This window comes from Lissotriton helveticus, chromosome 11, assembly GCF_964261635.1.
Source record: "Lissotriton helveticus chromosome 11, aLisHel1.1, whole genome shotgun sequence".
Taxonomy (NCBI): domain Eukaryota; kingdom Metazoa; phylum Chordata; class Amphibia; order Caudata; family Salamandridae; genus Lissotriton; species Lissotriton helveticus.
In genome coordinates this window covers 931,971,494-931,999,349 of record NC_136072.1, presented here as the reverse complement: position 1 = coordinate 931,999,349, position 27,856 = coordinate 931,971,494, and the positions used below count along the sequence as shown (strand labels likewise).

Here is a 27,856-nt window from a genome sequence, read left to right as displayed (position 1 = left end):
AAGTTGCGTTGTAAAGGATGTTTCCCGCGGTTGCTGCATGTTGAAAATGGACAACGGCTCGGACATATATTGTTGAAACTGAAGTGCCATATAGACATTGACAAAATTGACGGTGAATAATTTATTCTTCAATTGGAATGCTTATTGATAATCATAAGGCGAACAGTGAGTCATTACAATCCCGAACGACTGTCATTGTAAGATGTTACCATCCGTAGTGAGTTTAATGTTGACGCAGTGAGTATATATGGGCCTATTTGTGCTCTTCCTAATGTGGTGATACCCTATTAAAGCCAATAGGCCTGCCATTTCATAACTACTACTCCTTACATTGCGTCTCGTTTATGTTGGGGGGTACTATGGTTTGAGGGTTCAAGATTTGCCAGTGTTGTGAACTGTTAAGAGGGTGTCACCCAAGGAATGTCCACCTATCATTGTGTGCATACTTGTAAATTACTCCGTAGCATGGGGTTATGTGTGAGTAATAAACTACTTTTCCATTTTATAAGTAGAAACACAGATTGGACAATGATTTATTGGGCCTTTTCTGCATGTCTGCGAATAGAGGTAATAGTCTACACCAGCACCCCCCGAGTAAGCCTTGGACTGCTCTTCCTCGCTACCCTGAGAGTCAAGTGCTACAACAGGGTGCTTGGTTGCCAGTAGACCAACAGTTGTGACGTTATTACTTGTGAAGGACCACATCCATTGCAACTAATTACCCATAATCATGATGTATGACTTTAACGGTGACTGCAGGTCGCCCTCCCCACACTTATGGCCTAGGAAGAAGAAAAAAAAATCAAATTAACTGTAAGTGATCAGAATATTAAGTCCACAATTAAAAGCGCACTAAAAATAAGTGAGAGAAGTTGAAACAATATCACATTGATGTCTTTCCAAACTATAAACTGATGGCAGTAGGTGCTTAATGTTTCTCACTGGTCCAGACATTTTTTTTGGAACAGTGATTAAAGGGAGAACAGTGATGTGTTACCATTTGCTTGAACCTAGAAAAAATAGTCTGCGGGTGTGTGGCCAAATCAATGCGGTGTACACACAGCTGCGAGAAGCTCCGGTATCACACCACCGAAATGGCAGAAATGAAAAATACATTCCCCGCTTTCAACAATAGCGGTCAACTCCATACACCTCCTAGAGCAGCATGTACTGTTAGAGGCCCCAGTAGGAGGAAGAATGGAGTCTGAGATGAGGCATCGCATGAAGTACGAGACAAGACGACAATTTTGGGAGCTTGGAAACATGAGCAGCGGCCTCACTTATAACGATGTCCCGGATTTGCTTCCAGAGACACTGAGTACTCATGTAGTGAGCTTCCGCAGGGAACCTTTCAGGATGCCCACACACTGGTAATTGATGTTGAGTGAGTAGAAAAGCTGGTGTGCTCTAGTATATGTAGCAAAGTGAGCGATGGGCTGGAGGAATTTACAACTACACCAGCTCGAGAATGCAGTTTCCTCATACCCACAAATGAGGTCTATGAATTGCTAACATGCAGTTACGTCAGTACTGTAAAGGGGATCGGAATGCTTATGCCATGCTTGCACCCTACTCAGCCCATTTCTAAAAGCGATTCCAAGCCTGAAATAGACAGCCTCAAGTTTATGCCATCTGAGAAAGACTTGGAAGGAATGCCAAATACTATTTGAACATGAAGGCAGAAGTGCTGTTGACCCGTGATAGCCCACATGGCTACTCAAAGAGTGACGGATCCATTCAATAAATGCTACTGAGGAGCCCCATGAAACTCCTGGAAAGAGATCAGCAGCGTGACCTACGTTCTGCTGGATAGCCAAGGATAGTGACAAAATACAAAACCTTAGCCGAGATGGTTCTGACAAAATGTCCACAATGAGGGGTGTAGACCACCAATCACTTACAGACTACAACTTAATTATAAGCTTGACAGACATGCAATAAACCAATCTTAAAAACACTGGCAGAACTTGTTCAATCCTTGAAGACCAAGATCCATGAAGTGATATCAGATATAACTGAAATGATTGGGGCGCTGGGGAACAGAGTCCATACCAATGAGGATGCCATATTGCAACTCCAAACTGAGGTCCTGGAGGCTCACATGCTATCATGGGCTAGGGCAGATGAGGTGGAGGACCTAAGACAGAAATTTGAGGACCTTGTGGATAGGTCCCAGAGGGATAATACCCTTATCCCTAACGCCAGAGAAAATATTGAGGGCCCATGCAAGACCAATTTTTGCGCTACTATGTCCATGTACATAATGAGTGAGGAAGACCCTCTAATGATTGATATTTTAAGAGCCCACGTATGCTGGGGGAAGGACCTGACACTTTTGGCTATGTGAAGGGAACACCATCCTAGAGACAGACAATAAATATACTTTATTTTCTCATGATGAAAATACATTTTCAAGCATTGACCTCATATGGGGAACTCTCATGATGTACATCCAAACACTTAAAATAGACAAAGGGCTGAATTTAATTTTTTTCATTTCTGGTCATGCTGCTGTGGTGTGGGATACCAAAGGGGATGATTGACGGAGCGATTGAGCAAATCAAACACTCACCCCAGTCAACTGATCTGGGTTTAATCCTTCACCATTCTTTAGCTCACTCCACCACCCCAGTACAGATATGGCCATATGCAAATCAGTCTGACCCTGTGACTCATGGGAACAGTCCAGCCCGAACTGCCAAGCCATGTCTTACCTGGATCGGAATCAAGCATCCTGGGACCGGAGGTTTCTAACACAGCGCTTGAATTGGTCAAGGGTTTTGTATATCTTGGAATGAGGCGTACTCATAATTTTAGTTGGAAGTCCGAGATTAATAAACCTGCTCTCAAGCTGAAGCAGAAGACTGGAGTGATGCTGAAAATGACAAATAAATTAATCAATCAATAATTTTATTTGATTCAGACCTCTGCTGAGGTCAACAAATACAATTACATAAAAAGAAGATGTTAGATTATATTTAAAATAATATATATGTAAGAAAAAACAGGTTGAAATAGTTTGTGGTCCGCACAAACAACATACAATAGTTAAAACTATTAGAGTTGTGCACTTTTTTCTTTTTTTTAAATAGCTTTAAGAAACTCTTTAAAAACTTAAACAAGTTGTAGCAAACAAATTCTTTGGGGGCGAGAAGTACAAACCTTGACTAGATCTTGAGCTAAAATAACATTGTGTCTTAAACGGATGGGCTTTTTTAATCGACGCCGAGCCTCTACCAATATTGGATTTATACAAATTAGTAATATGTGATAGAGATCTTGTGATCCGCCGTTGCTCCAGTCACATTTGCCTAAAGAATGAATTGGGGCCTCCCATCTGGTGGAATATGCTTTTGAAGGGAGGATACCTAATAGCAGAAGAAGGACACAGTGCCTAACTCTGCGCTCTAACTGAAACTGTAGATAGTGTTCGGGGGTTTTATACAATATGTTTTCCGGAAAAAAAATGTAATGCTTTAATTGGATACAATATACTTTATCCATTTCATAGCTTATTCTCGGCGACATAAGTTTTAAAAAGAGCTTAAGATGCACTGGAGACAAAGCCTGCAAAAGTGCAACAGTGCATTGTGACGCCTCAAGGGCTTTTAAAAGGTTTTCATTGAATGTATACCGAGACGCTTCTTCTCTAAAAGTCTCCAATATCTCAATGTGCCAGGAACAGCATGAAAGAGATTAAAGGCCCACCTTATGATCTTGGTGACGACTCAAGCAAATGTGCTAGTTAGAGAGAGCTCAAGGTGGTAAAGCTTGTGCGGCGACTGATTGGGATACTTTTAACAGATTCCAAATGATGATCCCTTCCTTTACTTTTATCGATTGCCATGTTTTAATTTTTGTATATTCCATGGCGTAAGATAAAATCGTGGGGATTTTCATGCTGTAAACCTCCAGAAAGGGTTTCAAATATCTATTGCCTTTTGAATGGTAAAATCTCTGTAGTGCCCCGACATGGGAGTCTGCTTTTCGCTCTAGATGTTGGAGATGAGAAGCGTCTTGTAAATTATGTGAAAAGATACTTCCCAGTAGACATATTCTTTCACTATCTCAATTGGGATATGTCCCAATAACAATGTGAAAGGTAAAGATTTCCTTCTTCCACTAAAAGGTAAGATTTTGGTTTTAGATATGTTAGGGACCAAGAAATTTTCTTTAGCGTATTGGTTTAGTTCATTTAAAGATTTCTTTGCAAGCCAATTGGGGTACAATCAAATATTACAATATCATTGGCGTACATTAAGCAATGGATAACATGATGTGCTAATTTTGGTGGGGAGTTCTTAATTTGGGAAAAGCGCCCAGGTAGATCACTTATGTAAATGGAAAATAATATGGGTGCTAATAGGCATCCGAGTTTCAAGCCATTCATCATAGGGATTGGATTGGTTAAGCCCTTTTCTCCCTCTATTCGAACCCTACACCATGTTTCCGTGTGCAGGAAGATAATTACTGTAAGAAGACCAGTGGGAACCCCTAAACACTCTAGCTGTTTCCATAATGTCTGTCTGTCCACGCTATCAAAAGCGGTTGAAAATTTGCTAAAAGAACAGTATAGTATTTGTGAATTTAACATAACATATTTATCAAGGAGAGTCTGAAGAATGGCGATGTTATCCGACGTTGAGTGTTTTGGGCGAAAGCCAGCCTGTGTCATAGGAATCGCATTATTCCAGAATGCCCTGTATTTTAGATGCTCCAAAACCCCTGCTGCGAAGATCTTTCCGGTGGTATCAAGGAGTGCTATTTGTCTTTAGTTGGATGGGTTCGATCTTGAGCCTTTTTTTAGGAAAGGTACCTCTATGCTTCCCCGCCAAGATTTGTGTATTTTCCTAGTCTCAAAACATTGTTGGAAGAGTGGGGCTAGAAATTGACTACAGCCATCGGTATTTGTTTGTAGGACTTTAATTGGAATATTGTCCGGGCACATCGCTGCAGATGATCTAGCAGATTTTATGAAAGCGGAGATCTGTGTGGCCGAGATGTTTGGCAAGACCTGATCAAATTGGCCCTTCTGGATGGAACACAACCCTGGGGAAACTTGGTTATGGGAATTATATTTGTAAAGTCTGAGGATGTGCTTTTCCCACTCAGATGATGATACTGGGGTTGCTTGGGTTGATTTTCTTATCCCATTTGTGAGGCAATTATATTTCAGAATGTCTTATTGTTTCTATGTTTTACTGCGATTTGGATGTCAACCCAGATTTTTCAGCTGTCTTAATTCTTCTTGTCTTGCAGCACAGAAAAATTGAAATTGCATTCTGGTCAGATTATTTAAATATCGACAAATAAATTAAAATCTAACCATCTAATGCCAGCACTAGAAATATATAAAGTAAAACCAAAAGGCACTGCTCTCTATGGGGCAGAGCTTTGGGGCCATGCAGAATTTGCTAGCTGTGTGTGATAGAGAACAGGTTTCTTAGACACCTTACTAATCTCCCACAGACACACCCACACTCCCCTTGCTGCAGGACATGGGTTTTTACCTTATTTCCTCTATTATAAAGTCAAGAGCTTTAGTCGTTTGGCATCGGCTCTGTCGACCCCTGAACTAGGCCCTTATAGGGAGTCAGTGAGGGAACTCTTAAAAACAGTAGGCCATTTAAGAATTCCCTGAATGTCTTATGCTGCCTGTCGAGTACCACGCAAGAAATGCATCATTCAATTGTGCAATCTCATTGGTCTTAGGACCGCTGATATAGCTCTGAGGATTCTTAAGTTGGATACAAGTGAAGTGATTGTGGTTAGTATTGCTACATTTCTACAGGCAGCTTGGATAATTTGCAAACGGTCAGAAGAAACAATTGTGCGACTGCCTGAGGTCTAGGATATAGGTCTATGAGATGGTGGGTTGTGCCATGATTTTATAGGATAGGCCCCCCCATGTTCTAATCAAGATATTGATAAGTTAATGAGTTGAAAATTATTGTGACTTCCCCTTTGGAGCTGATGCCCCTTTTAGAATAGTTTGTAGTAGTAAATGCTATTGTCCTGTTTGAACAGATAGAATGCTGTAAAATGTATTACATCTGTACTGAAAATATGAGCAAGTTGCAACCGTTGATTCTTCGATAGTGAACAGAACGTGCATCTTTTTATAATATTTTTTTTCAAACAGGGTTATTCTGCTATGTTTTATTGAATGTTTATGGATTTGTAATCCGAAATGAACAATAATGAATGTATAACAGAATGAGGTGCAGAGCGAAAGGCAAAGCATACATTCAACAAGTGATTAGGACAGCAGCTGAGTTTCGAGAGTAGAGGTGGACTCAGCAGTACTTAGAAAAGTGCAAGATGTTAGGTAAACATTTTACTTAGTGAATTAGTTGGCAGTTTTCTAGGGGTCCAAATGTGGACTTGCAGATACATCAAAGTGCTCTCTGCTTCCCACCAGACACCGGTGAAAAGTTAATGCTTCTTTGTTCAATACTGATAACATCAGTGTCATTTAAGAACTCCAGATACTCTTAGGATTTGTCGTTCTGAATTTAGAATGATGGTTTAGTATAAATTAAGTACTGTAGGTGACTTTTATTTCAACCCTTCTTTTTCCCCATTACAGTGGGATCCTCTCTGCTCTCGGAAATCTTTTGTCTCAGGTTATCGAAAAAAGACGAAAATACTCTTCTTCTCAGAGCCTTGAGTTGAGTGGACCTCTTCGATATGCTGCTTACGGGTGAGTGGTCCCCGTGTCCATCACTTTCATGAGTTTTCCCACCCTCATCAGTAAACTGATTCACTTACACCATTCAATGGCTTTTGACTACAAAAGGCATCATCAATGGTATAAACCCATAACTCAGTGTTTTTTGTTTCCATTTCTGGAGTCTGACTTAACTGATTTGTTTAAGTATCTTCCTGAGCGACAAATAGTCAGAAAACACTCAGAACTGACTTAGATTGTGTAATGTGTAAACACTCCTCAATATGACACCTGACTACTAGCATGTGTTAACCCAGTCTTTGCCCATAGGTGTTATCTTACTCCATGCAATTACCAAAATAGGCTGAAATTAAACTGAGAAATTGGTAACGCCAAGTGCAGTGGCATTTTCTCCACGGGGAAAAATCACTGTTGCTAAGACCCTTCATTGCCCACCTCCCCCCCCCCCGTGTTTGAAGTGTTTAAATCCCCTTCACACCTTGGACAGGGTTTTAAGCTTGTCCTTGTCACAACTACATTTCTGACCTTTTCCGGGGTGAGATGGTGATGGAGAAGAGTTTCTGAATACTAACTGCCCTAAAGGCACACTTTAGGAGTGATGTAAAAATCTTTCTGTGTCCAAATCATGTTACGAATATAAACCAGTGTTTGAGAATTCCCAAACTGGTTTAACACACGTAAAAAAAGGCTTTCGCACTTTTAAGCCAACCTGACACAAGCATATATCTTTGGCAGTGGGTCCCTCTAGGTTTCCCAGTATGGGTGTACACTGGGCCAAACAGACCTGTGGAACCAAGAAAGCTCAATGTCTCTGAGCCGGGCTTTGCAGTAGATACTCCTACTGAAAGTCCTTTAAAGGGGCATTTGCACCATGCTTTGGGCACGGGAATATAGCTATGAGACCACCCTATTGGGCTTTAACAGGAACTTAACAATGGATATTATCTGTGATAAAAGCAGTGAAAACACTTGCATACACTGAACCGCATGAATGACCAGGAAGCGAAAGGGGCATAGATTGGCTAATAATCAAGGCATCAGTCTCTAGAGAAATAAATACAAACCTATATGAGTAAACAATACAACACTTACCAAATACTAATAACCCAAGAGGAATACAAAGACAGGGAAAAAAGAAGAAATAAAGGACAAAGTAAACAAGCCTACAGAACACGGGACAAGTGCTCATGAACATCAATAGGGAGGTGCTGGAGACAGGCCAAGCTGGTGTATGGGGCAAGCCACGTGGCAACGTGTGTCAGATTCGGAAATAATCTGCAGCGACGCAAGGAACAAACTACTGCAGAGGACCGAAGTAGACCTAGGACAAAATGTGCAGACAGAAAAAGAGGACTAGAGACAACGAGGCATGGCTAAGGTCTTTTAAAGAGTTAAAGCAAGGTAAACAGCTGTAGTTGACTCTTAAGCAGAAAGCAAACAATCTGCATACAGAGGGACTACAGCAAAGTATAAAAGTAAACAAGGCAGAGTGAACAGGAAGAAAAAGTGAACCAAATGCCAGGGTCTCTCTAAACCTAAAGACTACAGAGGCCTAAGAAAAGAGGAAAGTAACAAAAGCACAGGGGTGGAGACGGCAAAGAGAAAGACCGATAAAGAGAGAGCACAAGGAGCAGACACCGTGGTACTTGCTGGAATCAGTGAGGAAAAAAGCAGCTGGAAACTGCAAATGGCAAGGCTGGAAGAGGCTGAAGCAAAACTACAACAAGCATTGGCAAAGCCTATGTCAGAGTTATTGGTTTTGCAATGTCTTTCAGCCAAATTTAACAGCAGCGTGGCTGAAAGTTAGTGAGGTGGAGGAGAGAGGCATGAAGGAGAATGATGTAAAGAAGAGTAGAGTGGCATAGAGTGGAGTGGTGTATAGTTGAATGGAGTGTCATAGAGTAGAATGGAGTGGCATTGAGTAGAGTGAAGTTGAGTAGCATTGTATGGAGTGGCGTGGCGTGGAGTGGCGTGGAGTGGCGTGGAGTGGCGTGGAGTGGCGTGGAGTGGCGTGGAGTGGCGTGGCGTAGAGTGGAGTGGAGTGGAGTGGCGTGGCGTGTTGGGTTGTCGTGGCGTGGAGTGGAGTGGAGTGGCGTGGCGTGGCGTGGAGTGGCGTGGAGTGGCGTGGAGCAGAATGGCGTGGAGCAGAATGGCGTGGAGCAGGATGGCGTGGAGCAGGATGGCGTGGAGCAGAATGGCGTGGAGCAGAATGGCGTGGAGCAGAATGGCGTGGAGCAGAATGGCATAGAGTGGAGTGGTTTAGAGTGGCATGGTGGAGTAGAAAAGCGTAGAGTGGCATTGTGTGGAACTGGGTGGGATATATTGGGGTGACATAGAGTGGAGTGGCATAAAGTGGTGTGGAGTGGCATAGAGTAGAGTGGGGTAGAGTTGGGTGGCATAGAGCAGCTTGAATGTAGAGTGGAATAGTGTGGCATAGAGTGGTACAGTTGTGGGTGTAATTAACTAAAGCGTCGATAGAGACAGCAGATGGGGTGAAATCAACATAAATAAGAAGGCATATACCTTTGTTAAAAGCTAGAAAGCACATTGCATGTTCAGGAATAGTACCAAAATGCTTGTATTTTTTTTTTAAGTGTGCTGCAAAAAGACCAGGAAGAAAGCATGTACCTGGTCCATGCTCCAAGCTAAAACCTGAAAGGAAGGGAAGCCTATGGGCCTAGAGTGGAGTGGTTGTGAGTGACATTGTGCAGACTGGTATGGAGTTGTGTAGAGCGGAGTGGCGTAGAGCAGAGTGGTATTATGTGAAATGGAGTGCTGTGGAGTGGAGTGGAGTAGAGTTCTGTGGAGTGGAGTGGCGTAACATTGAGTGGAGTGACATAGACTGGAGTGGCGTAAAGTAGAGTGGTGTCGAGTAGAGTGGAGCTGAGTAATGCAGGTGTGGGTGTAAGTAACTAAAGCATCGGTAGAGACAGCAGATAGTGTGAAAGGAACATTAATAAGAAGCAGTATGCCTGCTTTAAAAGCAGTAAAGTACATTGCAACTCCAGGAATAGTGTGTTACCAAAAGATGAGTAAAAACACGTACTTGGCCCATCTTCTAGGGAGGAACTAACATAAGAAAGGAAGGGAAGCCTACGGGAACTAAGCAATCGAAAGATGTATATGCATATGTAAAGGTTTAACAACTCTGAGGTGCCTGTTGTTCCGTCCAATATTATAGACCCTAAATGTGAAGACTTGTAGGGCAGCTGTATTAAACTGCTTAAAAGGTGAATCTAGACAGTTAACAGGGGGTTATTTAAGGTTTATGAAAAAAGCACCTGCAATCCAAAATGTTCATTAATGATTTTAAATGTAACCGGAGCAAATTTGAACACACAATGGAGCACAAAGCCCTTTTTATTTGTACGTAGCACTTTTTGGGCCCTGTTGGGTTAAGTATGATAAACCAACATGGATTAATGGTAATGACAAAGAGGACTCGGGTGGTGCAACGAAAATGACCTAAGCTAGGTCAATGGTAAAGATACTGGTTTGGTTCGTTGGAACAATGGAGCACGATGCACTTTTTTAAAAATATCATAGAGCACTTTGCCCCCTATGGACTCCTGAGGGATATTGATATAGATGAAGGGCCGACAGTGGATGTTGTTGTGGGCATAGAAAATGTTGGCTCTATTAATTTTTTATTATCATGTAGTTTTATCATATTGTGAGTTGGGTAAATGAATGCACCTATTGTCATGCTCCGATTTGGTTGATATTACACTGTTAACCCCTTGGCCGCGGAGGTAATTCCGCCGCGGCGCTAGGGGGGAGGGGGGCCGAGCGGCGCCGCCATGCTCGTGACGGAACCACTCCGTCACGAGCAGGGGTGGCGCTGTGCTTGTGACGGAATGGTTCCGTCATGGCCCCGCCCGCCTAATAGAAAGCTCAGCGCAGGCGCAAAATCAGCGCGAAATTAGCGCCGCGCAGGCGCGGCGGCCGGGCCGTGACAGAACCATTCCGTCACCAGCACAGCACCACCGTGGCTCGTGACGGAATGGTTCCGTCACCAGCATGCAAGGGTTAATCTGAATGTGTGCTGAAATGTAATGATGATAATTAATTGAACATCAATAAATTCTATTCAAGAAAGAAAGAGAAGCCTACGAGAACTAAGCAATCGAAAGATTGCAAATGAGAGTGACAACGAAAAAACGCTAATGGTATGTTGTGGGCGGGTGCAAGTCCATTGAATTGTAAACAATATGTCTTGCAGCACCGCGGATGCGCTGTGTAGGCAAACCATTATTTACTGAAAAAGCTTAAGCCAGAAGGCACAGCATGAGAGCAGTGAAACGTTAGCTATATTTAGTGCACTAACCATGTGTTTTTGCTACTTGCTGAACTGTGAACTAATAACTTTTGGTAGTTACGGCTCATCAGCAAATTGAAAAAGAACCATGTCTACAGCACAATCGTATGATTGTGCTGTACAAAGCCAAGCAGGGATGGCTGCATCTCCAAGAGCCTGCCCCAAGAATGTTCAGTGTTTTACTATAGAACGCAATACTTAGTGGTTGCTAGGATTCAGGATTCCTTGCAGCTGCTTTTTGGGAACTGTAGACCTTGCAAAGAAGCTGACCGTCTGCCGCTTTTCAAATACAAATATATGCAAGCGCTTGCCAGAAAGGACTTCTGGGTAATTTTTGGTGATGATTGCTATGCAGAGTTCTGCACAGGCATAATACAACTTATAGTAATATGCTAGAGAGGAATGAATGGGTATAGAGGGGAGAGCAAGAGGAAAGAAAGCGACCAAGACAACCCAACAACATTTGTACAAATACTAGATTTTGAAGCAGAAGTACCAGGCACAGAGGTCAACAGAACTGGCAGTAACATAAAAGGCAGAGGGAAGAGTGAGTGAATGAACAACCACGCTGGATTAAACTATAACTAGTAGCAGCAAAGGTTTGTATGAAGAATTGATTTCTACTCCCCGGTGGAGAAATACAAGCTCAAAAATATTTTGCATTGGATTTGCTGCTGCAGTTAGGCACCAGCACATATACAATGAATTATTTAAGCAGCTTATATGATTGGTCGTTTAAAGTCACAGCACAGAAAATATCAACATGTGATGCATCAGTATACTAATCACCAGGATTGAGCCAGGATGAACAGTGATCACTTACTGGCATCCAGTAACAACATACTTTTCACAGTGGAAAGCCAGTCACTACAGATATAGACTCTGCCGCAAAAGAGAAATTGATATTCGAGTGCCTAGACTAGAACCAGAGGTTCCCCAATCAGGATCTAAAATCTATAGCTGGGGCTAAGGCAGCAGTCAACAGAAGTAGACTTAAGTCTGGAAACAGCTCTGATCTAACAACCGCACAAGGCTAAAATTGTGGCGAATTAAATGAGAATGGAAGTGACCAAGAAAGATGCAACACCTTAAATGATGGCATGTTCTATGGAAAGCTCAACATTGATTTGAGCAGCATGATGAAACTAAAACAAAGCGTATACATTCAAAGTGACAAGCGAAAGAGTGGTGACAAGCAGAAGGTATTCTGTCTGCACATGAAAGATTCTATCAGTAGTAGGAATCAATCCTCAAACCTTTACTGTCCTATCTGGGGACATGGATTCCCATGTACTACCACCACACTGAGTGCATTTGAAAGAATGACAAAGGTGTGAGATTTAAACCCCTGTGCAGATGCCCTTCGCTCTATCAATGTGTGACAAATACCATGAGATTTAAATCACTATGGGGACACTGCAGGCTATTCTATCATTATCTGACTAATTTCCCTATTGTTGTTTCAAATTTTTGAAGATCACAGTGTCCCCAACAGAGCCGACGGGATTGGAAGTGGCATTTATAAACAATGCAAACACCCACCTGACAGTGTGTGTGTGTGTGTGTATATATATATATATACACAGGTGGAGAGCTACTCTTCTTTTAATGAAGGTGCAGAAAGGCAACGAAAACTCTCGAAGCTGTTAAAATAAAATTCAGCCTTACCCGTTTCGGGCTAACAGGCCCTTGATCACATACACATATACATGTGTGTGTGTGTGTACATATATTTTTATTCGTGTGTGTGTATATATATATTTGTGTGTGTGTATATTTATTTATGTGTGTGTGTGTATATATATATATATATATATCTCCCCACATACATAATCTTAGCCCCACTTTCCATGCAAGGTGTTTCGGGCTAACGTCCTTGATCACAGGAACAGCCAGGGGTCAAACCAACAAATTCACAGTCCTCTTTTAATGTATACAAATCTCACGCCCATATTGGGCCTCTGAGTATTGTGGTAGAGTCCTGCATAAGTATTACCACTCTGGGTCTCCGTATTGCTCCCAATTCAGGCCATTCAATTTCCCCCGCGGGTCGGCACTTGTGTGTCAGCCGGTTGTCTGCCATTACCTTAGCCTTCATTTGAAATCCACCAGTCTTCAATGAGACACTTGTGTTGTCAACGGATCCGCACTTCGGCAGCGGGCAATTTCCATGGCTGGGCCAGCCGTATTACATCCACAAACAAAGGTTGCCCCTACAGTCAGAGCCACACAGGTGGAGAGTTATTCTTCTTTTAATGAAGGTGCAGAAAGCCAACGAACACTCTCGAAGACATTAAAATGAAATTCAGCCTTACGCGTTTTAGTCTAACAGGCCCTTGATCACATATGCATATGTGTGTGTATGTGTGTGTATGTGTGTGTGTGTGTGTGTGTGTGTGTGTACATATATTTTTATTTGTGTGTGTGTGTACATATATGTGTGTGTGTATATGTATTTATGTGTGTGTGTGTGTATATATATATATATATATATATATATATATATATATATATAAACAAATCCTCCTCAAAAGAAAAGGCAGTGACCCGTAGGGAATTGAAGAAGCACTTTATTTTCGGCAAGCCGTAGGCGAATGCATTTCGGAGTTTCCTCCTTCATCAGCGCCCCTCTCCAACCGCTCCTTCTGCTGCGAAATGTTTAGAACTGCCTCTAAGTAGGTGGTCACAGTTTGCTCCGCCTCCTGGTAATGTTCAGCCCTCCCAATGTAGTCCTTGCGTGTAGGGACCACAAAACCCATAATGCCACAGTCATCGGCATCACGGGAATGGAGATGCCGCTTTGGAGAAATAGCGGAGTGTCAGAGTACAGACGCAGGCTGGGAGCACGAAGGAAGGTGAGGCATGTCGACAGTCCAGTGCCCCTTCAGCTCCCCACTTGAAACCCCAGCAACCTTTCAGTCCAGCATTATTAAACGGGGGTCAGCGCGGAATCCGGCTACCCAAGAGGGAGGTAGGCATACCTCCTCCACCGCTTTATTTCGCCAGGCGTCGAGGTGGGTCATAGACGATGTTGCTTCCACAACGAAAACAGGATGCTCCAGAGAGCTATGCCAGGGCGTCCATACCTCTTTGTGCGGGGGTGGGTACACCACAATTGCGTTCTGGCTCGACGCAAATTAAACACAAACAAATCCTCCTCAAAAGAAAAGGCAGTGACCCGTAGGGAATTGAAGAAGCACTTTATTTTCGGCAAGCCGTAGGCGAATGCATTTCGGAGTTTCCTCCTTCATCAGCGCCCCTCTCCAACCGCTCCTTCTGCTGCGAAATGTTTAGAACTGCCTCTAAGTAGGTGGTCACAGTTTGCTCCGCCTCCTGGTAATGTTCAGCCCTCCCAATGTAGTCCTTGCGTGTAGGGACCACAAAACCCATAATGCCACAGTCATCGGCATCACGGGAATGGAGATGCCGCTTTGGAGAAATAGCGGAGTGTCAGAGTACAGACGCAGGCTGGGAGCACGAAGGAAGGTGAGGCATGTCGACAGTCCAGTGCCCCTTCAGCTCCCCACTTGAAACCCCAGCAACCTTTCAGTCCAGCATTATCAAACGGGGGTCAGCGCGGAATCCGGCTACCCAAGAGGGAGGTAGGCATACCTCCTCCACCGCTTTATTTCGCCAGGCGTCGAGGTGGGTCATAGACGATGTTGCTTCCACAACGAAAACAGGATGCTCCAGAGAGCTATGCCAGGGCGTCCATACCTCTTTGTGCGGGGGTGGGTACACCACAATTGCGTTCTGGCTCGACGCAAATTAAACACAAACAAATCCTCCTCAAAAGAAAAGGCAGTGACCCGTAGGGAATTGAAGAAGCACTTTATTTTCGGCAAGCCGTAGGCGAATGCATTTCGGAGTTTCCTCCTTCATCAGCGCCCCTCTCCAACCGCTCCTTCTGCTGCGAAATGTTTAGAACTGCCTCTAAGTAGGTGGTCACAGTTTGCTCCGCCTCCTGGTAATGTTCAGCCCTCCCAATGTAGTCCTTGCGTGTAGGGACCACAAAACCCATAATGCCACAGTCATCGGCATCACGGGAATGGAGATGCCGCTTTGGAGAAATAGCGGAGTGTCAGAGTACAGACGCAGGCTGGGAGCACGAAGGAAGGTGAGGCATGTCGACAGTCCAGTGCCCCTTCAGCTCCCCACTTGAAACCCCAGCAACCTTTCAGTCCAGCATTATCAAACGGGGGTCAGCGCGGAATCCGGCTACCCAAGAGGGAGGTAGGCATACCTCCTCCACCGCTTTATTTCGCCAGGCGTCGAGGTGGGTCATAGAGGATGTTGCTTCCACAACGAAAACAGGATGCTCCAGAGAGCTATGCCAGGGCGTCCATACCTCTTTGTGCGGGGGTGGGTACACCACAATTGCGTTCTGGCTCGACGCAAATTAAACACAAACAAATCCTCCTCAAAAGAAAAGGCAGTGACCCGTAGGGAATTGAAGAAGCACTTTATTTTCGGCAAGCCGTAGGCGAATGCATTTCGGAGTTTCCTCCTTCATCAGCGCCCCTCTCCAACCGCTCCTTCTGCTGCGAAATGTTTAGAACTGCCTCTAAGTAGGTGGTCACAGTTTGCTCCGCCTCCTGGTAATGTTCAGCCCTCCCAATGTAGTCCTTGCGTGTAGGGACCACAAAACCCATAATGCCACAGTCATCGGCATCACGGGAATGGAGATGCCGCTTTGGAGAAATAGCGGAGTGTCAGAGTACAGACGCAGGCTGGGAGCACGAAGGAAGGTGAGGCATGTCGACAGTCCAGTGCCCCTTCAGCTCCCCACTTGAAACCCCAGCAACCTTTCAGTCCAGCATTATCAAACGGGGGTCAGCGCGGAATCCGGCTACCCAAGAGGGAGGTAGGCATACCTCCTCCACCGCTTTATTTCGCCAGGCGTCGAGGTGGGTCATAGACGATGTTGCTTCCACAACGAAAACAGGATGCTCCAGAGAGCTATGCCAGGGCGTCCATACCTCTTTGTGCGGGGGTGGGTACACCACAATTGCGTTCTGGCTCGACGCAAATTAAACACAAACAAATCCTCCTCAAAAGAAAAGGCAGTGACCCGTAGGGAATTGAAGAAGCACTTTATTTTCGGCAAGCCGTAGGCGAATGCATTTCGGAGTTTCCTCCTTCATCAGCGCCCCTCTCCAACCGCTCCTTCTGCTGCGAAATGTTTAGAACTGCCTCTAAGTAGGTGGTCACAGTTTGCTCCGCCTCCTGGTAATGTTCAGCCCTCCCAATGTAGTCCTTGCGTGTAGGGACCACAAAACCCATAATGCCACAGTCATCGGCATCACGGGAATGGAGATGCCGCTTTGGAGAAATAGCGGAGTGTCAGAGTACAGACGCAGGCTGGGAGCACGAAGGAAGGTGAGGCATGTCGACAGTCCAGTGCCCCTTCAGCTCCCCACTTGAAACCCCAGCAACCTTTCAGTCCAGCATTATCAAACGGGGGTCAGCGCGGAATCCGGCTACCCAAGAGGGAGGTAGGCATACCTCCTCCACCGCTTTATTTCGCCAGGCGTCGAGGTGGGTCATAGACGATGTTGCTTCCACAACGAAAACAGGATGCTCCAGAGAGCTATGCCAGGGCGTCCATACCTCTTTGTGCGGGGGTGGGTACACCACAATTGCGTTCTGGCTCGACGCAAATTAAACACAAACAAATCCTCCTCAAAAGAAAAGGCAGTGACCCGTAGGGAATTGAAGAAGCACTTTATTTTCGGCAAGCCGTAGGCGAATGCATTTCGGAGTTTCCTCCTTCATCAGCGCCCCTCTCCAACCGCTCCTTCTGCTGCGAAATGTTTAGAACTGCCTCTAAGTAGGTGGTCACAGTTTGCTCCGCCTCCTGGTAATGTTCAGCCCTCCCAATGTAGTCCTTGCGTGTAGGGACCACAAAACCCATAATGCCACAGTCATCGGCATCACGGGAATGGAGATGCCGCTTTGGAGAAATAGCGGAGTGTCAGAGTACAGACGCAGGCTGGGAGCACGAAGGAAGGTGAGGCATGTCGACAGTCCAGTGCCCCTTCAGCTCCCCACTTGAAACCCCAGCAACCTTTCAGTCCAGCATTATCAAACGGGGGTCAGCGCGGAATCCGGCTACCCAAGAGGGAGGTAGGCATACCTCCTCCACCGCTTTATTTCGCCAGGCGTCGAGGTGGGTCATAGACGATGTTGCTTCCACAACGAAAACAGGATGCTCCAGAGAGCTATGCCAGGGCGTCCATACCTCTTTGTGCGGGGGTGGGTACACCACAATTGCGTTCTGGCTCGACGCAAATTAAACACAAACAAATCCTCCTCAAAAGAAAAGGCAGTGACCCGTAGGGAATTGAAGAAGCACTTTATTTTCGGCAAGCCGTAGGCGAATGCATTTCGGAGTTTCCTCCTTCATCAGCGCCCCTCTCCAACCGCTCCTTCTGCTGCGAAATGTTTAGAACTGCCTCTAAGTAGGTGGTCACAGTTTGCTCCGCCTCCTGGTAATGTTCAGCCCTCCCAATGTAGTCCTTGCGTGTAGGGACCACAAAACCCATAATGCCACAGTCATCGGCATCACGGGAATGGAGATGCCGCTTTGGAGAAATAGCGGAGTGTCAGAGTACAGACGGAGGCTGGGAGCACGAAGGAAGGTGAGGCATGTCGACAGTCCAGTGCCCCTTCAGCTCCCCACTTGAAACCCCAGCAACCTTTCAGTCCAGCATTATCTATGTATCTATGTATATGTATATATATTACATACTGGTGGTCGCCAGTAGGTAGTTGTAGTTAGGACCTAGCTACCATAGGAAATCCGCAACATTCTATTGGGAATAACTTTGGCGCCGGTTGAGGAATTTGGGTGTAATTTTCCAAAATTTAGGCCAGCCCTGCTCCGCTCCTTCCCTGGAAGTTTCGGGGGGATTCGTCATGAGGGGGCCGAGAAAAAAGGGGGGTCCCAATACGTGTTTTCCCCATGTTAATTGCCATAGGACAATTAGACGCGGCTACAGCCCGAACGGCTGAACGGAATTACACCAAACTTGGCAAAATTGTAGGGACTGGTATGCAGAAGTGCCTTTTCTATATATATATATTTTTTTTAAAAACCTTTATTGACATTTCAACCAAATACAAGTATGGGCCTACAACCCCCGGGGCTGGCCGCTAAGCAGTTAGATTAACAGAGAGCAATTTTTAATCACATGCAGCACCTCGGGGAGCAGAATCACCATGCTAGCGTACTCTTGGTCACTGAACAGCACAATTAGAAAAACAGGATGTAAAAGGTTTTCATTTTATAGTATAGGATGGAATGATCAGGTGCCAAACAATTGCCCAGCAGCGAAAAACGGCAGGCAGAATAGTAAACGTGTAAACAGTAATCGGTCAAATCAATGGCGCTGGAACAGGCGGTTCAGGATGTGAGGGAATATTACGGTCAATTCGCGCCTGCTAGTCACCTGCCCTAAGACCCAGAGAACAAAACGAAAATTGAGGCACAGATGAAAAAGCAGTGATTGATACCAAAGGAAACCCACTGCACTGACCCAGAAAAAGAAAAAGACAAAGAAAGATAAGAGAAGAGAAAAAAGGCCATAGAAACAAAAATAAAAACGAAAAATCCCCTCCCCCAACCACCCACCCTGCACCCCTGCAGATGACTACGGCCCCCCCCCCCAGCAGTGTGCCTGTCGCCCGAGAACCAAACCCGAAATATAGAAGAAACAGAGAAAAAGGAGAAAGAAAGGAAACCCCACCCAACGGGGAAGTGGAGGAGGGCGATAGTCTATGCGCTCCCGGACTCTCCCCCCCGCCCTAACAAAGGGGGCCCCCCTAAGCCAGCACGAATAAAGTTGTCCACCATACCAAAATGCCCCGGAGGAAACCACAAACCCCCCGCCCCGGAATCCGTCTGCTAATGAAGCAGTCCCGTTACCAATAGATCCATCGTAAACAATTCAACCCACAGTCTCAGCCTTGGCCCCGTCTATCAAAGTTGCCGAGTCCCTCGGATAAGTAAAGCCCCATCCCCAGGAAGTCAAAAGTCACACAGAAGCAGCCGGAGCTTGGGCCAGCAAACGGGAGAAGAATAGCAGATCCCAACGCACACGGCTTGCACAAACGATGTCCCTCCCCGTCTCCGAAGCCAAGCATCGTTACATCCGCCATGTTGGGAGACCGATTGGGGAGGGGGTGCGACTCGTTCCGATACAGATTATAGTGTGGGCCAACAGTGAGGGTGTCCAGGATGAGGGAAGCAATGAAATGTTCCGATAACTGTAGGACCGATGTTTCCGAGAACGTAAGAGAGTCACCAATCACAGCACACACGATGAGTTCCATTTCTTCGGGGGCAGGCACAGCTTCCAGCACCGGGTCCAAACGCGCCACTAGGGCGCCCAACAGGAGGCAGGTCGGCTGCCAGGTCTCAAAATTCAAGTCAGGGCTTGCTCCCGGTCCTATGATCCCATCTGCTGCCGACAGTAAATGATTGACCTGGGCCCTCACCGTCGCGTGAAGCGCCGCAAGTTCCGCCATTATCATCCGCAAGGAAGGGCCACATTGGGTCCGTTCCGCCAAGTTCCATACGTCCGCAGACATAACGATCCCCACGGAGAGGCGCCTTCTCCGGGGCAGGATATGCCGGAGCAGAAACAAGCCGTGAGGGACGGGCCAGCAGCACGCAGCAACGCACGGCGGGACCCCCACCTGCGGTGCTAGTGCCGGGCCTCCGGGCCGGGGCCCCCCGCGACGCAGCACCGCGCGCCACCCGTCACCTCACCTCAGGTACAGCACCAGGCAGCAGATGGTTGCAAAGTAGTCCAGAGAAATTTTCAAAAGTTCCAAGGACCGGACCCAACCACTCTCCTCAGTCCGTTGTTATTCACTTTGGACCCGGGTAGACCAGCAATCGAGTCCCCGGCTTCCAGTCTGGGTTAGGCCTCAAAACAATTTCGATGTTACTGCACCCCAGAACATCAGAAAAATTCCGTGGTCACACCATCGGGGTGCCGACTAGTTCACCCACACGAATCCGGGGCAGGAGATCAGGATATTCGACAGGATAAGCGAGCGTAGGACGGAGGTCAGCGGAGCCGGGAGACTATGCCGCCTTTTCTATATTTGGTGAAAATTGCTCCAGTGGTTTTTACGAAAATTAACTTCAAAAACACCCGGCGCGACACGGAAGTGCGCTAGCGGAAAGCTGATTGGCTCTCGGGTGTCTGTCAACATTCCAAACAGTCCGGAGAGTCCGCCATCTTGTGTCTCGGTAGAATCGAGGTGAAAAAAAGGGGGAAATGATTATAAGGGGGCAGTGTAGACACCCCCTAGGTTTTCTGAGGGGGCCTAGAAGGACCCTGTGGTGCAAAAACCGATTTTTTAAAATTTTTCGCGGGGTAAGCGCTGGGTGCGTTCCCATGTACGCTTCCCGGTACGCGTACCCTGAGCGCACCACGGGGAAAAACAGTGTAAAAAATTAGAGTAAAAAAAGTATTTAGAGTGCTTAGAGGTAGGGTAGCTCTGAAAAGAGCTGTTGTGTTATGTGGGTGTTTTTTGTACCTACAAGTAGGTACCGATGCAGAGTCTAAAATTCAAGAGGAATACTCTATTCCCCTCATCTGTAAAATGTACACCATCTCTCCTATAGATGCCTTGCATGTTGTAACGCAAGTTGTTGTGGTATATGGAACCCATACCATAGTCTCTGAGGAAAGCAGAAACAGATTTATTCACATGTTTCCTTGCTTTCTCAATCTGCGGACAAAATTGGTTGGACCAGTTCCATTTTTGCCTTTGGCATATATTAGAAAATACCAAGGCAGTTTCTGGAAAAAGTGACATCAATTGCCCAAAGGTGTCCTTTAAAAGCATTTCCAGACCTATCCCAGTCAAAGTGCCCAGGTCATTGCCACCACAGTGCACAATTATGAGGTCAGGGTGTTGTAGATGTATAAAGGATTTTACCAATGGTATCAATTGGTGACATCTCAATCCTCTCTGTCCAATCCACATATGGTAAATTAAGGTTGTAAATACCTCTGTTTAAAAAAAACGTAGTAATTCACTTAAAAAACCATAGGTTTGACACTCGTTATAGTTAGGAATTAGCATTTAAAAAACCTTTGAAATTCACTGAAAAAACCATAGGTTTGACGCTCGTTATAGTTAGGAATTAGCATTTAAAAAACCTTTGAAATTCACTGAAAAAAACATAGGTTTGACACTCGTTATAGTTAGGAATTAGCATTTAAAAAAACCTTTGAAATTCCCTGAAAAAAACATAGGTTTCACACCAGTTATAGTTAGCTGAACATTTTACTCATACAAAACCATTGAAATTCCCACGTTATAGTTAGTTGGACTCACTATAACTCGCGCGCCCGCAATCCACTGCTGATGATGTCACATCATTTATGACATGGTCAGTGACATCACTGATGACATCACTGATGACATCTCAAATGACATCACTGATGACATCTCAAATGACATCACTGATGACATCATCCATGTGATAATACGATGCACCTCCTCACACTCTAATCTAACCTTTGATACACCCAGTGTTAAATACAAACTACCATTCCTGAAATTATTGACATACCAGTAACTACATACGCACTCACTGATTCCTAGGTCTACACACACATCCACTCATTCACCCATACAATCACTCATACATACAGACACTCATCAATACAACACTATCATATGCACTCATACACCTATACAGACACTCACACACTGCCACTCATCCATGGAGTTACTCACACACCTAGTCAGTCATGCAAAGAATCAATCACACTCCCATTTCCTCATCTATACAGTTATACAGACAATACCTCAAATATACAAACATATACAAACACATACTTACTCTGTTTTACAATCACTGATACAAGTACACATTGATCCATACAGCCACTTACGCAATCCCAGGCTCTCATGTATAGTCATTTATATATGCCAACTCTCACATGCACCGTGTTTTACATATGTACTTACTTGGATATGTAGCACTGAGATATCCATTCACACACCAACACACCCATGCACACAGTCAACCTCATGCACTCTTGAACCCATACACCAAGTGAATCAACTGCTCACACATCTATACACAGAGTCACACAACTCCCAGCCACCAACACACACGTTCAGCCTCACATACAAATACTTGGGCAACCAATCAATAACCCATATAGCCACTCATATAGCTACTGATCAACACATGCAGCAGCTTACACAACAACAGACATAATGATGCACACATTCAGACAATTTACTCACTAACCCATGCATTCAGTAAGACACATATAATCACTCACTCAGTCAGTCACGCACCTTCTAAATCCTTCATCCACTTATACATCCACTCATTCTTCAATATGTAAAACACATTTAAACTTTACAGAAACACACAGACACTGGATGATGTCATTTGAGATGTCATCAGTGATGTCATTTGAGACGTCATCAGTGATGTCCTCAGTGATGTCATTTGAGATGTCATCAGTGATGTCACTGACCATGTCATGAATGATGTAATATGTGACATCATCAGCAGTGGATTGCGGGTGCGCGAGTTATAGTGAGTCCAACTAACTAGAACGGTTTTGTATGAGTAAAATGTTCAGCTAACTATAACTGGTGTGAAACCTATGGTTTTTTCAGTGAATATATATATATATATATATATATATATATATATATATATATATATATATATATATATATATATATATATATAATATATCCCCACATACATAACCTTAGCCCCACTTTCCATGCAAGGTGTTTTTGAAAGCAAGAGAAGCAGATTAGAGTGAACTGAAGCAGAGGTGGACAAACAGGCTGAATCAAGGTAATGAATGGATTTGGCTCTATAGACATTTTGATCCATCAGAACCCATGGCAGCACCCCTTGTAGGAGACTGGCAACACCCTTACAGCTCTATCCTTCTGCAGGTACTAATTGGAATGTGTTGCGTATGGCTACTAGTTATCAAGGACTTTTTCATCTGTATTCTCCAGCTGGCGATTCTTGTTTATTGACCACCATATGCCCCTCCCTTCTCAGGAGCACTCCTAGTGTTTATTGTTGTCAATGAACACCTTCATAGATCAGTCAACACAGCCTCATATGTCAGTGATTCTTTGTGATGTCTGTGGCAGAGGCCGCCTTTCTGTCCACTACACACCAGAAACCCTTTTTCATTTCCTATTTCAGAACTGTTCCCTCAGTCTGTCCCATGATGGAGGGCTTCTTATGTCTATAGTGTTAATAGCCCTTCCAGCTGTCCATTCCATGACCGATACCTTTGTTATGTCTATCATGCTTAGTAACCATTCCTTCTGTTAATGTAGTTAGTCTCATACTGTTCCAGAACCACTCCCCCTTATTATTATTCTTGACAAGCACCTCCTTCTTATATTAATATGTCATAGTCCTTCTCTTGGGCCATCAAATGTCCCAGCTCGTCTCCCTGCTGATTAGCATGTTACAGAGCCTCTATCTGCTCATCCTTTACCTGAGCCAACCTCTGGCTAGTCTACATCAGAGCCCTCTCCTCTGTCTTACATTTCAGATCCATCAAGCAGTTCACACTGTAGTAGTCCTGCATCCATCACAACTTGTAAACTATATTTTAACACTGAATGCAACTCCATAAAGAAGTTGTAGTTTCCTGCTGCACATGAGTTTTTCTTTTTGAGCTAAAATGAATAGAGCATCCTGCATTCTCTGTATAAAAAGTGCTGTAATAAAGCTGTCACCTTTTTGCTGATTTGTTTCTTAGGTTTTTCTTAACAGGGCCTCTGAGCCATTACTTCTACCTGTACATGGAACATCTTATCCCTCCCACCGTACCTTTTGCTGTCCTCCAGAGGCTCATGTTGGACCGTTTGATCTTTGCTCCTGCTTTCCTTCTTCTCTTCTTCGTTGTTATGAACTTTCTTGAGGTGAGTCAAAACACTGCGATTCTGAATGTGCTTCACTTTTTGGTCTTGGTTACAGACCGCTTTACCTAGCCAGGCCTGTTGTTTTTAATTTACATAAATAGACAACAAAGCCATCTTATATGTCTCCCCTTTCCTGCTGCGGATTTAACATCTTTCCCACCTGTTTATGTGTATGTGAATCTCTGGAACATTTTGGTCACCGTGTTCTGATTGGCTTACTTGTATCCTTCCACTGCTGACCTTGCTTGTATTCAGGGAGCTACTTTATTCATTTTCCGTAGCACTCCATGGGATCGCATGTATTTTCTTGCTCTCTCTCTCCCTTGTGCTGCTTTACCCCATTCTCTTTCATTCTCTATGTTGCTTCCCTGCCTCCTTATTATTTCAGATTTTTATTGGAGACCGAAGTAGCATGACGCGTTTCACCTCCCACGAGGCTTAATCATATGCACAGTTTCTCTTGATGGGTTCGTTAGCTTATTTAAACGTAACTAAAAACATTGAAGAAGGACTGATGTCCACCAGTTCAATTAAAGCGGCAGTGGGTGTTTTAACATAAATGCACATAGCTTCTCTTTCATGCAGTCACAGTAAGTACTTTTTTATTTATACAAGGAAAATCCTTTGAAAATTAAGTATTTTCATTATAATCGTGTCCCATCAATGCATAGTTTCCCAACTGTCTTTAATTGTAGTACTCGGACCACAGTGCCCAGAATCCACCATCACTGATTTTTTTTACCTACTTGGTACTTCAATGTTGTTCTTGGCAAAATGAAGACCTTATTGTCACCGCAGCCCTCATACATAGCGTAGCCTTTACAGGGAATAGTTCAATTTTGCGGCTAATGTTGAACAGGTTGCAGTGTCACTCAGGGTCAATTCCGCTACCATCCAAATGTTAAAAGCATCTCTTTGACTTCCTTTAAGAAACATCGATCAGCATGCAGTGCACGGGGAAATCCCCTCCCAGACTCTAACTGTATTCACGTTTTATCTTCCAAGTCGAGGCGGGCCTCTCAGTGTGGCCCTTCCATCATTCCTTTGTTGATAATCCTTGTAACAACCGGTGGCGCTTTTTACGATGGATTCGATCCATATGCAAACAAGATCTGGCAATTGAAGCACCTCAGCCAAGCGAGTCGGAGTCCATCTTCGGTGTGCCAGACACCTTAATTAAATCCACATATTTTTTGTACCTTTTTACTTCCCTGTGCTATTTCCCAATATATATATACATATATATTTCCAACACCATCCTTCCGAAAAAAAATCAGAGGCCACCAGGGGATTTCAGTTCAGGCAACCCTTTATTCCGAACAACCCAGCAGCGGCAGATGCATTTCGGCACACTCGCCTTCTTCGGTGCCCGGAGCTGTGAAGATCTCAGCCCAATTGCGCTCATCCTGCGTGAAATACTCGCTGGTAACTGCGTCCCCTCCCCCTAATGAAGTCGTCATACCGTATGAGTCCAAATTCTGTCCCGTGAACTCCATTTCCCAGCAGGCACTGTCCCGGCGCTGCAGAGCTGGTGGCGTGGGGGAGTGGGAAAACTGGAGGTTGATGCCAGCTACAGGTGAGTCGGGTTGGTCCTAGATGTAAGGAAAGGTGGGAACCTCCCTGAATTCCCCATAATCGCAGCAGCCAGTCCCTTCAGGCAAGTTCGTGCATGGGGGCAGTCAAATGCGAGACTGCACGCCCCCTCGAGGTAAAATACCTCAGTCCATACATGACGTCCTGTTGTTCCTGGCGGACGACGGAATTACTGATACCTCAGTCAAAAAGTGCTGCAAGCAGCAGTTCGCCAGTGTTTATTCCGTGTCTCTTTTCGCTGCGAGGCCATCCGTATTGCGCATCTGGCAAGCGCAATGAAATATCCAACACCATCCTTCCGAAAAAAGATCAGAGGCCACCAGGGGTTTTAAGTTCAGGCAACCCTTTATTCCAAACAACCCAGCAGCGGCAGATGCATTTCGGCACACTCGCCTTCTTCGGTGCCCTGTGCTGTGAAGATCTCAGCCCAATTGCGCTCATCCTGGGTGAAATACTCGCTGGTAACTGCGTCCCCTCCCCCTAATGAAGTCGTCCTACCGTAGGAGTCCAAATTCTGTCCCGTGAACTCCATTTCCCAGCAGGCACTGTCCCGGCGCTGCAGAGCTGGTGGCGTGGGGGAGTGGGAAAACTGTAGGTTGATACCAGCTACAGGTGAGTCGGGTTGGTCCTAGATGTAAGGAAAGGTGGGAACCTCCCTGAATTCCCCATAATCGCAGCAGCCAGTCCCTTCAGGCAAGTTCGTGCATGGGGGCAGTCAAATGCGAGACTGCACGCCCCCTCGAGGTTAAATACCTCAGTCCATACACGACGTCCTGTTGTTCCTGGCGGACTACGGAATTACTGATACCTCAGTCAAAAAGTGCTGCAAGCAGCAGTTCGCCAGTGTTTATTCCGTGTCTCTTTTCGCTGCGAGGCCATCCGTATTGCGCATCTGGCAAGCGCAATGAAATATATATATATATATATATATATATATATATATATCTTTCACCAAGTCCGCTGCTTCGGCGGTTCCCTTCCTTTCAGCGCTGGCGCCACTGGTGGTAACAGCTCCCACCATATATAGATATTTTCTTTACTCCACAACCAAATCTTAGTCCAGAATGAAGAGGCAGCACACCAGGAAACAGCACAATAGTTTATTGCACACTCAAATATACTGATTCCCAGCCTATGGGTCCAAATATTGAAAGCAATACTCAAACCAGACTGTCAAAGATTAACATTATGCAAAAGGGGGCAGGCATAACGCCATTTAAAAATAAGTTCAAATTTGTCCCCCTCATGGTTAAAGATGCTATAGACACATTTCACGATTGTATAACCAACGAAATCAAACAACTACATACTAAATCACGCAAACAAAATAAAACTAATTATGACCATCAGCAAGCTAACTATATAGCGCTAATGAAAAAACTCAGCGCCAACCCCGATATAGTCGTGAAGACGGCGGACAAAGGTGGAAACCTTGTGATTTGGGCGAAAAGTGATTATGTTGTAGAAGCTCTGCGCCAACTTAATGACACTTCATGTTACAACAAAGCTAATAAGAAGGAATATCTCAATGCTAAAATTTCGTTGGAAAAACTTTTGAGCAAATATCGACGAGAAGGGTTGATCTCAGGAGAGGAATATAAATTCATGTATAAAGAATTCCCTGTCTTCTACCTTATTCCCAAAATACATAAAAACATCTTGCCTACTCCCGAAGACCGATCATTTCGGCTATCAACCGCGCCGGAGAGAATGTGGGACGCTACATTGACTATTTTTTACAAGAACTTGTCACCAAATTGCCTAGCTATGTACGCGACACTGGCGACTTCCTGTCTAAAATCAACAAATTAGAATGGCAAGAAGATATGTTGCTCATTACATTGGACGTAGAGTCCTTATATACAAGTATTGGACACACAGAGGAGCTAAGGGCCACCAAATATTTTCTGGATACTCGCTCTGCTGACTTGTATGAACACAACAAAGTCATTTTGGAGCTAATGAATTGGTGTTTAAATAATAATTACTTTGCCTTTGGTAAAGAATTTTGGAGACAATTACGCGGCGTGGCCATGGGTTCCTGCTTTTCCCCCAGCTATGCGTGCCTGCACGTGGGCTGGTGGGAGGAGCAGCTCCTTGGAGCTACGCATGCAGTATGGGTCAGAGAAAAGATTGTTAAATACCTAAGGTACATCGACGATATTTTTATTCTCTGGCGGGGCACTGAGGAGGAGGCTAATTTGTTTATTCATGAAATAAATGCAAATTCCCTCAATCTCCATTTCACCTCGCACATCAGTCATTGCCAGATAGAATTCTTAGATGTACTAGTTTATGTG

The 27,856-nt window shown here is 44.8% G+C and overlaps 1 protein-coding gene across 2 annotated transcripts in view; it reads left to right on the top strand.

Moving 5' to 3' along the window:
• Positions 1-27,856, top strand: part of PXMP2 (peroxisomal membrane protein 2) — a 94,406-nt gene that overhangs the window by 29,104 nt on the left and 37,446 nt on the right. For both annotated transcript variants that reach the window (XM_078667253.1, XM_078667254.1), the window contains exons 3-4: positions 6,590-6,703; positions 23,801-23,963. In XM_078667253.1, coding sequence (XP_078523379.1) covers positions 6,590-6,703; positions 23,801-23,963 — 277 coding nt within the window. The remainder of the gene's footprint in view (positions 1-6,589; positions 6,704-23,800; positions 23,964-27,856) is intronic.